This window comes from Danaus plexippus, chromosome 12, assembly GCF_018135715.1.
Source record: "Danaus plexippus chromosome 12, MEX_DaPlex, whole genome shotgun sequence".
In the NCBI taxonomy this organism is placed as follows: domain Eukaryota; kingdom Metazoa; phylum Arthropoda; class Insecta; order Lepidoptera; family Nymphalidae; genus Danaus; species Danaus plexippus.
This window is the reverse complement of record NC_083545.1, coordinates 2,364,431-2,376,949: the sequence shown is the minus strand read 5'-3', so window position 1 is coordinate 2,376,949 and position 12,519 is coordinate 2,364,431. Positions and strand designations below refer to the sequence as shown.

Genomic DNA, 12,519 nt, shown 5'->3' with positions numbered 1-12,519 from the left:
CCTCACTAAATTCAAAACCTGGCTACAAAAGGGCCTAAAACATATAAATATGTAAAAAATTTAACAACTGTCAGATGAATTCTGAGAAAAAAGCACAAAGAGGATGTACGGGATCTTATTCAAATTTGCAAGGTATTTTTATTGAGCAAAAAATATGAGGGTTGTAATAAAGTTTTGACTCATCTCAAGCGAACCCCATGCTTTTAAATATTTAGCGAGCTACAAATAATTATAACATTCTTTCTGAAACAATTTCTTTGCAACGCTGTCGGTTTGTATTAAATGTTTCTGAGTTGATGTAACCACTTAGTATTAGTCGACATATAGAAGCTTAGTTTGATCTTATAGTATAAGTCCAATACTCTTAGTAATCTATTTTATAATAAAAGATGATGATTGAACAAAACATAAATAATATTATATCAAATAATCACTGGATACAAGCATGAAGGTTCTCAGTCAAAAAAATATGTGTTTCGAATGCACGACCTAATTTGTGAATGAGACTCGTAAATTTCACGCGGCTCTGGAAACTTTCGCAAAAAGTACGCTCATAATTTCCGCAAATACATCATGGGCGTGACGTTTGAATACCTTTAAGTGTTGCCATTTTAATTTCTTGCATTCTACGTTCATTTCGGAGTAGAAAGTTTTCGAAAGGATATACTTTATAAGTTGGACGTCCTTTGTCTCAAAACTTGGGTGTGATTGTGAATGCTTAAATATTTTATACAAGACAGACTATAGCAGAACTTAAGCTTTCTTAATCTTAGAATGTCACGTGTCTTAAAGGATTTTAGAATATTAAGATACATATTTTTGGAATAATTTATCAAAATGTAATATATCAGTAATGTACAACCTAAACTCTACTTTTTTATTTGCGCAGTCATTAAAATAATTTGAATTAAGAATTATATGATTTTCTTCATTTCACGAATTAAATAACGTTTAGAAAGCGATGGAATTATTGTCCTATTCAAGGGTTTACCTTTCCGACCTGTTAAGGGTTTATGTTTAAATTCTATAAACTTTAATGGTTATATGTAACTTATAAATTAAATAAACTACATGATCCCTGTGAGGAATTACAATAAAGTAACTGAGGAGTACATTGTTAAACAAATATATACATTATAGTTTTTATCTTTAAGGATTAAATTAATTCCACTAAAAATATCATAACCCGTGAAATGTTCGATATTTATATCAAAATTAATCGATTTCAAAATTACAGTACAACTATATTATTCGGCGACATTTAATATTAATCACTTTGCTGCACCTATCCTTTTCTTTTTCTATATTTTTCTTTTAATTTATAATTACGCACATAAATAATATTTACCATTCCAGGCTGCGATACAGACACTTGTGATTTATCCAAAGCCTGATATTAATGGACGAAGATATATATGTTCCGATGTGAGTGATTTTATTTAATATTTTAAACAATATTACTCATCGTGTGTTTGTATCATTATGTACATTATATGCATGTATATCTTATATTGCAGGATAAATTGCCGGCTAGCGTAAGTTATAGTTTCCAATCGATGTCTATCTGTCAATGTATGCTTTATTTGCCTTTGAATGTTTTATCAATATGTGTGGGTCTATTTGTTTGCAATATTTATATTGAATGATGTGTATTATTTTCTTTTATAAAACTATATATATATTTTGTACTTTTATTTGTTGATATTGTATTTTCACTGTATCCCCACAAGTTTTTATAGATAATACATTATTCATAATATTATATGTATTACATAAATTATTTTGAACGAGAAAACTATATATGTCTTTGGTAAAAAAATATTGTTTGTTTTATTTTATGTTTGGGCGGGTGCTTATATTTTTAATAGTAAAATTTCTTCTCTAGATTAAAGCTAACCCGAGCACCGAAAGTAATGTAAGTTGTATTTCAATTTTTCATTAATAATGTTTAAATTTTAATATCTAACAATTAGCATAATATTATGTATCTTTGATTATATTAAACACATTTCTATAACTTGCTTGAAATATCACCAATTTAATTTGTTCTGGGGTATTAAAATATTTTAACCAATTAACCCGGTTTTAGGATTTCACAAAGGCAGAAAACCTCGAAGTGAATACGGTATGTCTGATCATTTAACATTAACTAAAAAGATTGCATAACATATTTGTTTTTTTTCAAATTTTCCATTGCTTCATGCTGGCTTGATTTATGTTAAACATTAAATATACTAATATTTTTTGAATTGCATTGAATTTCATATATTAAAGTTTCCATTCCATTTTCAGTTTATTGATTTTGATTCAAGCGAAAAAATATCAACCAACTCCCTGTTTGGTAAGTTATATTATTTTTAGATTACAAATATTTAAACAAGGACGAATAAATAATATATACAAACACATATTCTAATGTAGTATCAAAATAAAAATAAAAAGGTTATAAATATTATGTAAAGTGTGTTCGAATAATTTTAGTACCGTACTGCGTTTGCTTAAATTGCCGAACACAGGTAAAACCGTTGTTTCCCAAGGGATGGATCGTACCTGACCACGACCTTTGTTTTATCAGCTATGGCACAAAATTGACAAATACATACCATAATAATACTTGTGAAATTAATTAGATTTATTTCATAAATACATATTTAAACATTGCCGATATTTTTAATATAGTTAGCTAGTATTCCCAATAAATATATATACACATAAAAACTATGAAATTTAAAAAGAATTAAACATGGTAAATAATAACAAAATATATATTTTAATTCAGATAGCACTGAAGAAACTGTTGTTAAAGGAGAAAAAGGTGATAAGGGGGACAAGGGCGAGAAAGGCGATCGAGGAGACAAGGTTGTTTGCTAACATTTTTTTAGTCTTCCACACTCTTTTTCTACGTTAATAAAAATGTTACCATTTTTTTAGGGTGAACGAGGTGAATCTGTCATGGGTGAACGTGGCCCAATTGGTCCTGATGGAGCTCCTGGAACACCGGGTGTGATGGGAAAAGAAGGCGTAAGTATTGAGTATCCTTCAGTACATATTATGCATTAACGATCAGTTTTTTAACCATAACAACTGCAGCTGACAGGATAAGTAATAATGAAAAAATCCCCTAAAAGTGCTTTATTTACTATAGTTCACATTAGTTGATTATTGTTAGTTTTTAAAATCCTAAATTTATATTAGTATATAAAACCCTTAACAAGTTATCACTATTCTTAAATAAAGTTCTGTAAAGATTTCACGTAACAAATCTTACTAATTTACGTTTAATTCCTTTTTTTATTTATTGATATATAAAATATAATTCTTAACTACAAACATATTACTTAGTTTTAGTAATGAATCCTACTATGTACACACGTCTCATGGAAAGTATGTGGCAAAAACTATAAAAAGCTGCGTAAATGAGATGGGGAAATTTTGTCACCTATAAATATTTATTTCTTTCTAGTCCTGCAAATGTTCAGAAGCTATTGTGTCAGACTTACTACTAAAAATGCCAGAAATGAGAGGACCTCCAGGTGACTACGGGCTGAAAGGCGATAGAGTAAGTATAATAAATTATAATAATAGAATAAAAATTTTCTTTTCAAAATATTTGAAATGTAATAATTTGCATTTTTACTTTTAAACAGGGTGAAAAGGGGGTGAAAGGAGATAGCGGATTACCAGGAAAAGATGGTAGAGATGGTAATAAAGGCGATCCCGGTATACAAGGTCCTCCTGGAACACCAGGTCTTGTTCGTAAGGTGACAATGATAAACTTGTCTAGAATTGTTTTTATAGGTTATTTTTTGATAAATGTATTTCACAATTACTCAAGCTAATAAATATTAGTGTTTTTTTTTAATTTTTGTTTCAAATATTTAAAAAGATGTGAAAAATGGTGATATCAAAAGATTTTCGTTAGTCCTCATTGAAATAAAAGCATGATCTACAGATATACTTTGTGTCGTTTATTACTCTACTTTTAAACTACATTTTGATAGTAGTAATCGTGATCACGAACAGATGAGATAGAATAATAATTTTACTATACTCATGCGAAATACAATCTAAGAACATAATTTTATTTACATAAAAGTATTGGTATTATATGAATTTAAACCTAGTATTCTTTGATATTTTTGTGTATCCTAAAGCATAGAGTATCAGATCGTATGTTGACAGGAAATAGTAGAGACAAAAGTGCCAGTTGTTGGAGAAAAAGGAGAAAGAGGGCCCGTTGGACCACCTGGTACTCCTGGTAGACACGGCTTAAGAGGTACAATAAATTGAAGTATAAAAATACTAACTGACTTTATGCGATATATATTTATGTGGATGCATTTCATAGAAGACTCATTAGCCATGATTTACCCTGGCAATCAAAAATATATACTTACCTAAATGAACACAAAGACTCCATATTGTAAAATTGATTTGTTCTCCATGAAAATGTATATAAATATGGAGGAGATAGATAGACATCTATACAAAAACTAAAAAATTGAAATACTATTTGCAATAGACAAACAAATAGGCATGATTATTTTTGCTGGAATCGAAACGGGACAAGAGCAATCACTTAAAAGAAAATGATAAGTAATTTTAAAAAAACAACAAAGACTCTGTGCTTTGTCTAATTAATAAGTAGTTTTTCTTTATGTAGGAGAAAAAGGAGACAAAGGTGAACCGGGTCTCATGGGACTACCTGCAAAACTATCATCGATATTAGACGAGGACATCGATCCTAATGAAGGTACATAAGTAAATTACTACATTTTAAGTACTCGTGAATCAGAACTATGTTTTTATGTTTCACTGTTTTACAACAAAAAAATGATGATTATTAACATGTACTTTAATTTTATTCAAATGAAAAACATAATTTTATTAAAACCATTCATATCAAAACTAAAATTAATAATTACGTATAATATAGCACTACAACTAAACATTATATATTACAGAAAAGGCTATCGTCGAAAAATTCAGAGGATATAAAGGGGCAAGTGGTCCTGAAGGACCGAAGGTACTAACATATTATTTCCTTTTATAAATTACTTGATTTTAAGTTTTGCTTCTGTATTTGTAGTTGAATATAGAGTTAATCTGTTTTATGAATTATGGAACAATAAGTAGACTTCGATTAGGGAAATTATTTCAAAAATATTATCAAAAATAGACTCTAAACCGTTTCGGTAGTTTTTGCATTAGCTCTCATTATTTCTTATAAATAATATATAGTTCAAATATTTTTGAGGTAATTTTTATATTAATTTGTTTAATTTTAGACTGTTCTGATTTTTATTCCATAATTTAATCCAGAGTAATTTAGTAAGATGGGGTAAAGGTACAGAAAAAACTTGCTATATCTGTAGGAAGGCAATTGGAACTGCTAGGCATTTGTAAGTGGGATGTAGGGTACTCCTGGATAGCGGTCAATACTCGCGTCGTCACAATAGGGTTCTGGAAATCATACGTGAAGCGATTAGTCTTTCGATAGCCAGAGCGCAAAGGGAAGTAACCGCAAACGAGAGATCAGTAGGTTTTGTGAGAGAGCACACTAGGACTATAAAATCAAATGTCAAGCCTTACTCCATCCTTAAAGCGGCTACGGATTGGACTATAATGATGGATACGTGTGAAAAACAATACAAAATCCCCGAGGATATTTGTGTGTCGGCCTCCAGACCAGACATATCTATGTATTCGCGAATTCTAAAGCGCTTTATGATGATAAAGCTTACCGTTCCTTGGGAAACCAACATCCCCAAAGACCATACCATCAAGGTCAACAAATATTACGAGCTCACTATCGAACTCACTCGAAATAGGTTCGCCGGGGATTTATACGCGGTAGAAGTTGGAGCGAGAGGTATAATGGCTAAATCTCTCTACAACATACTAAAAGACTTGAGCCTGTCCAGAACTCACATCAATTCATTCTTGGAACGTACTTCGAAGGCAGCCCTAGTAGGTTCTTTTCAAATATGGTTAGGTAGGGAGAGGAGCTTGGACAGTGGAGGTGAGCGTTTAACGCGCGTTAGTTAGGGGCCCCTTAAATCTACACCTGGGTCGCAAGTCCCAGTCACTGTTGAAGCTCCTCTCCCTGCAACGCGATGGACCCGGCACCCACACGGTGAATCCTTTGAATGCTAAGAGGTTTCGTTTCAAGGATTAAAAAAAACCGGTTTCAAGGATTAAAAAAAAAATAAGTAACATAACAAATTTTCACGAAAATATCTCTTTCATTAGGGTGAAAAAGGGGATACAGGAGCAATTGGTCCTCAAGGTGAAACTGGCAGAGATGGTATTCAGGGTCCCCCAGGAAAACATGGACATAAAGGAGAAACTGGCAAAGATGGATCAAAGGGTGACAAAGGAGAACCAGGAATACCCGGTCCTCCTGGTACTGTGCCATCATCTCAAATAAGTCTCATGAAAGTAAGAAACAACAATTAATATTAATAATAATAATAATAATAAGTTATCATTCGCTTTATAATTTTTTGTTGAAAGGGACCGAAAGGTGACCGTGGTCCACCAGGTCAGACCGGTCCTCGAGGACCAACGGGACATCATGGAAAAGTGGGCCCCATAGGACCACCGGGTAAAAGCCACAAGGGACAGCCTGGAAAACCAGGTCCTATGGTAATATTTGTATGATATATACGGACATTCACAGTAAAATTTACTTCAATATACCATACATTATGCTTATATTCATAGGGACCCAAAGGGGAAAAGGGTGCTACTGGACCTAGAGGAGAAAAAGGTGAAGGGTTGTCGCCCAGTGATATCGAGAGGGTAACGAAGTAGAAAATTGATAGTATTAATTATCTGACTATATCACATTTTCACAACTAGAGGTATAATTTGTTTTATTTATTATTTTTTGCAGTTAAAAGGACATAAAGGTGACAGAGGTGAAATTGGTTTACCTGGTGAAGCTGGAAAGCCTGGGTTGCCGGGGACTTGTGGCGAATGTGTTCGCGTATCAATCCCGGGCCCATCTGGACCACCGGGACCTCCGGGTCCATCAGGTCCTCCTGGAGTCTCTATCATCGGTCCTAAAGGAGAACCTGGTGGATTAGTAACTAAGAAATCATTTTTTGCATTCAATGACATTCATCATGAGAGCACAGGTAACTAAAAGTTATAAAAATTTAATATTCCACGTCATTTTAATATTATTTTCTAATATAACTCAAATTTTAATACAGATGAAGACGATGATTTTTATACAGCAGCGACTGTTATTTTCAAAACAACTACCGGTCTTCTTAAGGTAAAGAAATAACTTAAAATATCATTTTATTATTGATCAATTTATTGTTTTTCTCGTAAAATACAAAATTTAAGATGTTTTTAAAATAATTTAAGTAATTTACTAAATTTAATTGATACATTTTATTTCAGAGAACTACTGACACCCCTCTGGGGACGCTGGCATATATATTACAAGAGAAAATATTATTAATGCGGGTTGAAAATGGATGGCAATACGTTGTGGTGAGTTTGTATCTAACTAAAAAATAATTTCGCAGTAGTCATAATTTAGATAAAGGTACTTTTAAACGATATTGATATAATTTATCTGACAAGACTATTATTTTTACTTTCTACATAGATGGGTTCTTTTTTGCAAACAAGGGAATCACATACCAGCACAACATTCAGACCAACGTACTATTCATCAACTCCATCAAGTCCACCCTCTTCAGACGAAACGACAGAGAATAATGAAGACAATTACGTAACTATTCTAATAACTAACAATTTTAATATTATATTTGCTTATATTTAAAGTTATTAAAATAAATTCTTTCACCGTCAAATTGTCAGTAAAACTTTTCGTAATTTCAGATACGTTTGGTCGCCTTAAACCAAGCATATGCAGGAAATATACTTATGGCAAACAATAGAACTGGGCGTAATGCTGCTGACCAGGAATGTTACCGACAAGCTTATATACATAATTTTAAAAGCACTTTTGCAGCCTTCCTAGCTACTAGGTAAATTTCATGATTTGTAGATCTTACTAATTAATCTACAATGTCAGTATAATATTTTATTTATAAAACTATTATTTGCATTCAGGGTTGAAGATCTAAGATTTATTGTAAAAAGAAAACGAGACAGATATGTTCCGGTAGTCAACTTGTACGGACAAGTTCTTTTCGATTCCTGGGCGAGCATGTTTAATGGTTCGGGAGCACTGTTTGCAAAATCAAGTATTTACAGCTTTAATGGAAAAAATGTTCAGATTGATACTACTTGGTAAGTAAAGATGCCAATATAAATATGAAGTAGTAAGGAATAATTATTCAACATTGTCTTTCAAACACACAGGCCTTTAAAAGCTGTATGGCATGGCAGCAACTCTTTTGGCACAGTTTTATCAAGAGCAAATTGCAATGAATGGACGAGTGACAGTCCGCTGAACGTTGGCGCGGCCTCCCTACTATATACCCATAGACTATTAGAGGAAGAACAGTAAGTGGAAGGAATATTTACGGTCTTAACTTTATGAATATAAATGAAGTTTAAAATATTTATATAGCATTAAAAAACCTCGAGTTGTCACTTAAGTTATCCATTTATAAATATCAATAGTTCTCAATGCTTCTTGTTGTAATAAGCCCCACAATATATTTTATTTCAGACATACCTGTGATAAAAAACTAATTGTACTCTGTGTCGAAGTTACATCAAATTCATACAAGCTTAGAAGACATTCACACAGTACAAGGTATGCAAAATTTTACGCAAATGGATTTATTTTGTAGAATATATTTTTTATTGAGGTTAAATTTATTTAAAAACAAAATTTGCTATATTATACATGTCATTGACAGGTCCCATGGCAGAATTCACCAAAAACCTTACGATAATCGGATATCAACGTCGTAACGTCATATTAAAAAAAATTAGTCATTATTTTTACGAGTCAATGAGTATTACATTAAACCAGAAATGCAATTGTTACACTTATGTTTTTTTTTTTAATTAATTAATGTATAGTTAACTTATTCCTATTTTTGTAACAAATAACGATTTCGTCTTAAGTTTATTCATATTTTGTAAATACTGTGCAACGTATTGTTTTGTGGGTGTCTCACTAGTCTTCGTGGACCGTGAATTGTGGTGGAGCACAATTATGTGTTTTGTGTTGAACATGAAGTTTTCATAGAAAAATAAATTCAACGAAAAAGTTAACAGACAGTATTTGGTAAAATTTATGCAAAATAATCTTTCGCATAAGTAATTTGTTTTTTTTTATGTAAGATGTGTTCACTAAGGTAAAGATTTTGTTGTAATGTAAAAGAGAAATGTTAGGTGCCATGACTTTTTAGTTTTATTAAATTTAAATAAATGAAATAAAATTTTTGTATCATTCATAACCTAATAATTAATGTCAACCAAAATAAAACTTTAAAAACAAAAAGATATTTCTGCTTAAAAAACATAATTTTAAAAGACAGTGACAAATTACATTTCTGACAATATAATATAAAAGTGTGTTTATTTAATATCAATTTCAATCGATTTATTCCTTATTTAATTGCTTTGCAAATCTTTGATATATCTGAATTACTTCAATCTGCCATTCTACTAATTATGTTTAAAAAACAAAAAAATATAAAATTCTGAACAGTTAACAAACTTGGGTACAAGCCAACCACGGACTCGACCACATTTATTTTTATTGAGTGTATCGCTTAACAAATAATCCTTTCGCACGTAATTTACTACTTAAAATAATTAATATAATCTCCAGAAGCCAAAGACTATTTGTTGTTTATTAAATACACTATAATTTTTAATTTCATAATAAATTATTTCAACACTAAAATTGCATAAAATTAACCGTTGGTTTTAATTTGATTTTATTTTTTTATTTTTATAGCCATTGATTTAAATTACATATAATAAGTATATTTACATTTACTTACACGGGCCCAATCAACTTAGAAAGTATATCATATTTTGAATAATTATTGCATTTAATTTATAACTTTGAGATGAAAGGTCGAAGTGCAATCCAATCATGTAATAAGGTATAATTCAGAAATAATAATTAATATTTTATTTAAATAAAGTTTGTGTTGAATAGAAAGCAAGTGTACTTTTTAACTTGTCGTATAGCTTTCAAGTAAATATCGCTCTGAAAAATCACGTGAAGTAGAGTGCAGTTGAAGTTCTAGCAAGGGTGGATTTCCGCTTTCCCAGTTCTCGTTACAGTTATGCATTGATTTTTAAAATTTGTTCTGAATCTTAATATGGCTGGTTTTGAAAAATCCTTTCAGAAATTCAGGTGGTAAGTAAGACTGTACCAAATATAAAAGTCAGCTTCAACGTATATTATATAAAATGTTGTATAAACATATAATCTTTTTAACATTTTGCCTTAAAAAATATTTAAAACACCGTCACTTCTTAGTTTTTCATAACTTTTTAATTTCATCATCAAAAAAATGTAAAAGTCTTTAATAATAATAATATATTAATTTATTTAATTTATCCATTTACATGTTTACAATAGAGTAAAGTATTTGTTTTTATTAAGCGGTTTTATTGTTAACGGCTATGATAAATGTTTTGAAAGCTACAAAGTATGAAATAAATATAGTCGTGGTTACAAATGTTAATACATTGTTACAATTTTGTAATAAACTAACTCATAACTCACTCAATTTGTGAAAACTATGTTCACAGGAATGCCTGAAAATGCAACAACTATATGAAAAGATTATATTTTTGAAATATACAAATTTTAGACATATAAATTGATTAGACTAAAATAAAATTGTGGGGGAACGTGAAATATGAACGATAGTTGATTAAATATTCGTTTTATAATGTGCCACGCCGCGATTAAAACTTAAAACAAGATTTATCGGTGTTGTATGGTCAAGTTTTTATTTCTTATTCTATTTAATTCTTTTCAGCTTCTCAATCGTTAATTTATTACATTCTAACTTCTCGATACGTAATCCCACCAAAGATCTCCTCTATTAAGAGCAACGTAGACTTGACCTTCCTCAAATAGTTTCGAGCCTGAGTATACGACTGCGTGATCCACAGTGCTGCCCTGTATTTTATACACTAGAAGCAAAGGCATATACCAAGATTCAGATCAATTGCTAGTCAGGAAGAAATGAAATTTTAATTACAAAATTTGACCCAAGGAAAAACAAATGGAGTAACCTAAAAAAGTTTTATATTTATCGCAAAGTGTCTTAAACTTTATTATGGCTAATATTTTATCATTCGAAAACCAAGTGAAAAATCGCTTTGAGTCTTTGAATTTAATTTACAAAGCGTCATTAAAACCGACCAACGGTTGTGGCCGAACCGAAAAGTTCTACATTTTGTATTTAACAGACGTACCGTTTTCAAACCTAAGTCATTATCAAAGTTCAATATTTGAAATACGCTTTTAATTAATTGTAATTTTGAATAAAATAACGTTTTTTTTTTTAGATTGTTAGCCTTAGTCTATATAAGAACATAAATTCCAAGTTACTGTGAATATAAGAGTTAATGATTGTTTAATAATTAAAGAAACGTAATATGCATTAAAGTTTATGACAATAAACCTTATCCCGATCGGTATACAGAATGTGTTTGATTATTCCAAAGAAGTGATGAAGTCTTTAATATATTTACATAGAAAAAAGTTATAAAAAAATATTTGAAAGATTTTGACTCGAGTAACAGAGTCAGGAACAGATTAGCAAAATAATCATTTGAAGTAAAATATGAAATAAAAGATAAGCAAGGAATAAATTTTTCGCTGATGTATGTTTTACAACTAATGTTTTATTAAAAAGTATGAATATAAAAAAAATAAAAGAAAAAAAACTTTAAAAAAAGTTTTGCGTGAATACTCAGAATAAAAAAAAATACTATATACTGTTAACGGGATTACATGATTTATTTGAAATAAAAAGCTTGTTGAGAGACGAACTGTGGAGAAAAACACGATAATTAAATAAGTTGATATGATTGATTATAATTATGAACATTTTCAATCTAAGTAAACGTCTACAAGAATACTTAAATTATTTAATGACGTTATAATTATCTAAAAAAAGTTTTAAATTTAAAATTCCTTATTTTCAATTTAGCCCATAGATTTTTTTAAGATTTAACTAATTGGAAATGTCCAATTCGCTAGTGTGTGTAGTGTGACAGATAATTCCGCTACAAATATAAAAAAAAAATAGATGCAACTTTTTGAATTATTTATTTATTTAGCTCCTTGCATACGTTTATTTACGAATGTTGCACAACAGGTGAGCTTAATGGTAAGATATATTTTATAACAGTTAAATTTAAAGATGTAGTAGCACAAAGAATAATGGTGGCTTAAAAAAGAAAGAAATTCAGTTTTAAGAGAAAGCAATATAATGACAATAATTTTAAATAATTATAAAGATTGAATTTCTAAAACAAAGAGAGGAAAGTTAGTATTAAATTTCATGTTCCTTAAGAAATGTTGCATTAATTTATATT

At 30.1% G+C, this 12,519-nt stretch overlaps 1 protein-coding gene across 6 annotated transcripts in view; it reads left to right on the top strand.

The window, feature by feature from the left end:
- LOC116772535 (collagen alpha-1(XV) chain-like) overlaps positions 1-9,383 on the top strand; it is a 34,629-nt gene extending 25,246 nt beyond the window's left edge. The window contains exons 4-27 of one of the 6 annotated variants that reach the window (XM_061522215.1): positions 1,357-1,425; positions 1,518-1,535; positions 1,886-1,915; positions 2,090-2,125; positions 2,293-2,341; positions 2,780-2,859; positions 2,932-3,021; positions 3,464-3,559; positions 3,648-3,761; positions 4,183-4,276; positions 4,664-4,753; positions 4,965-5,026; positions 6,253-6,441; positions 6,517-6,648; positions 6,727-6,804; positions 6,899-7,142; positions 7,221-7,285; positions 7,417-7,509; positions 7,628-7,753; positions 7,864-8,012; positions 8,098-8,277; positions 8,350-8,493; positions 8,663-8,749; positions 8,856-9,383. In XM_061522215.1, coding sequence (XP_061378199.1) covers positions 1,357-1,425; positions 1,518-1,535; positions 1,886-1,915; positions 2,090-2,125; positions 2,293-2,341; positions 2,780-2,859; positions 2,932-3,021; positions 3,464-3,559; positions 3,648-3,761; positions 4,183-4,276; positions 4,664-4,753; positions 4,965-5,026; positions 6,253-6,441; positions 6,517-6,648; positions 6,727-6,804; positions 6,899-7,142; positions 7,221-7,285; positions 7,417-7,509; positions 7,628-7,753; positions 7,864-8,012; positions 8,098-8,277; positions 8,350-8,493; positions 8,663-8,749; positions 8,856-8,910 — 2,370 coding nt within the window. In that variant the 3' untranslated portion in view covers positions 8,911-9,383. The remainder of the gene's footprint in view (positions 1-1,356; positions 1,426-1,517; positions 1,536-1,885; positions 1,916-2,089; positions 2,126-2,292; positions 2,342-2,779; positions 2,860-2,931; positions 3,022-3,463; positions 3,560-3,647; positions 3,762-4,182; positions 4,277-4,663; positions 4,754-4,964; positions 5,027-6,252; positions 6,442-6,516; positions 6,649-6,726; positions 6,805-6,898; positions 7,143-7,220; positions 7,286-7,416; positions 7,510-7,627; positions 7,754-7,863; positions 8,013-8,097; positions 8,278-8,349; positions 8,494-8,662; positions 8,750-8,855) is intronic. The other 5 variants (XM_061522217.1, XM_061522218.1, XM_061522219.1 and 2 more) reach the window with 5 other exon arrangements.
- The last annotated feature ends 3,136 nt before the right edge of the window (positions 9,384-12,519 follow it).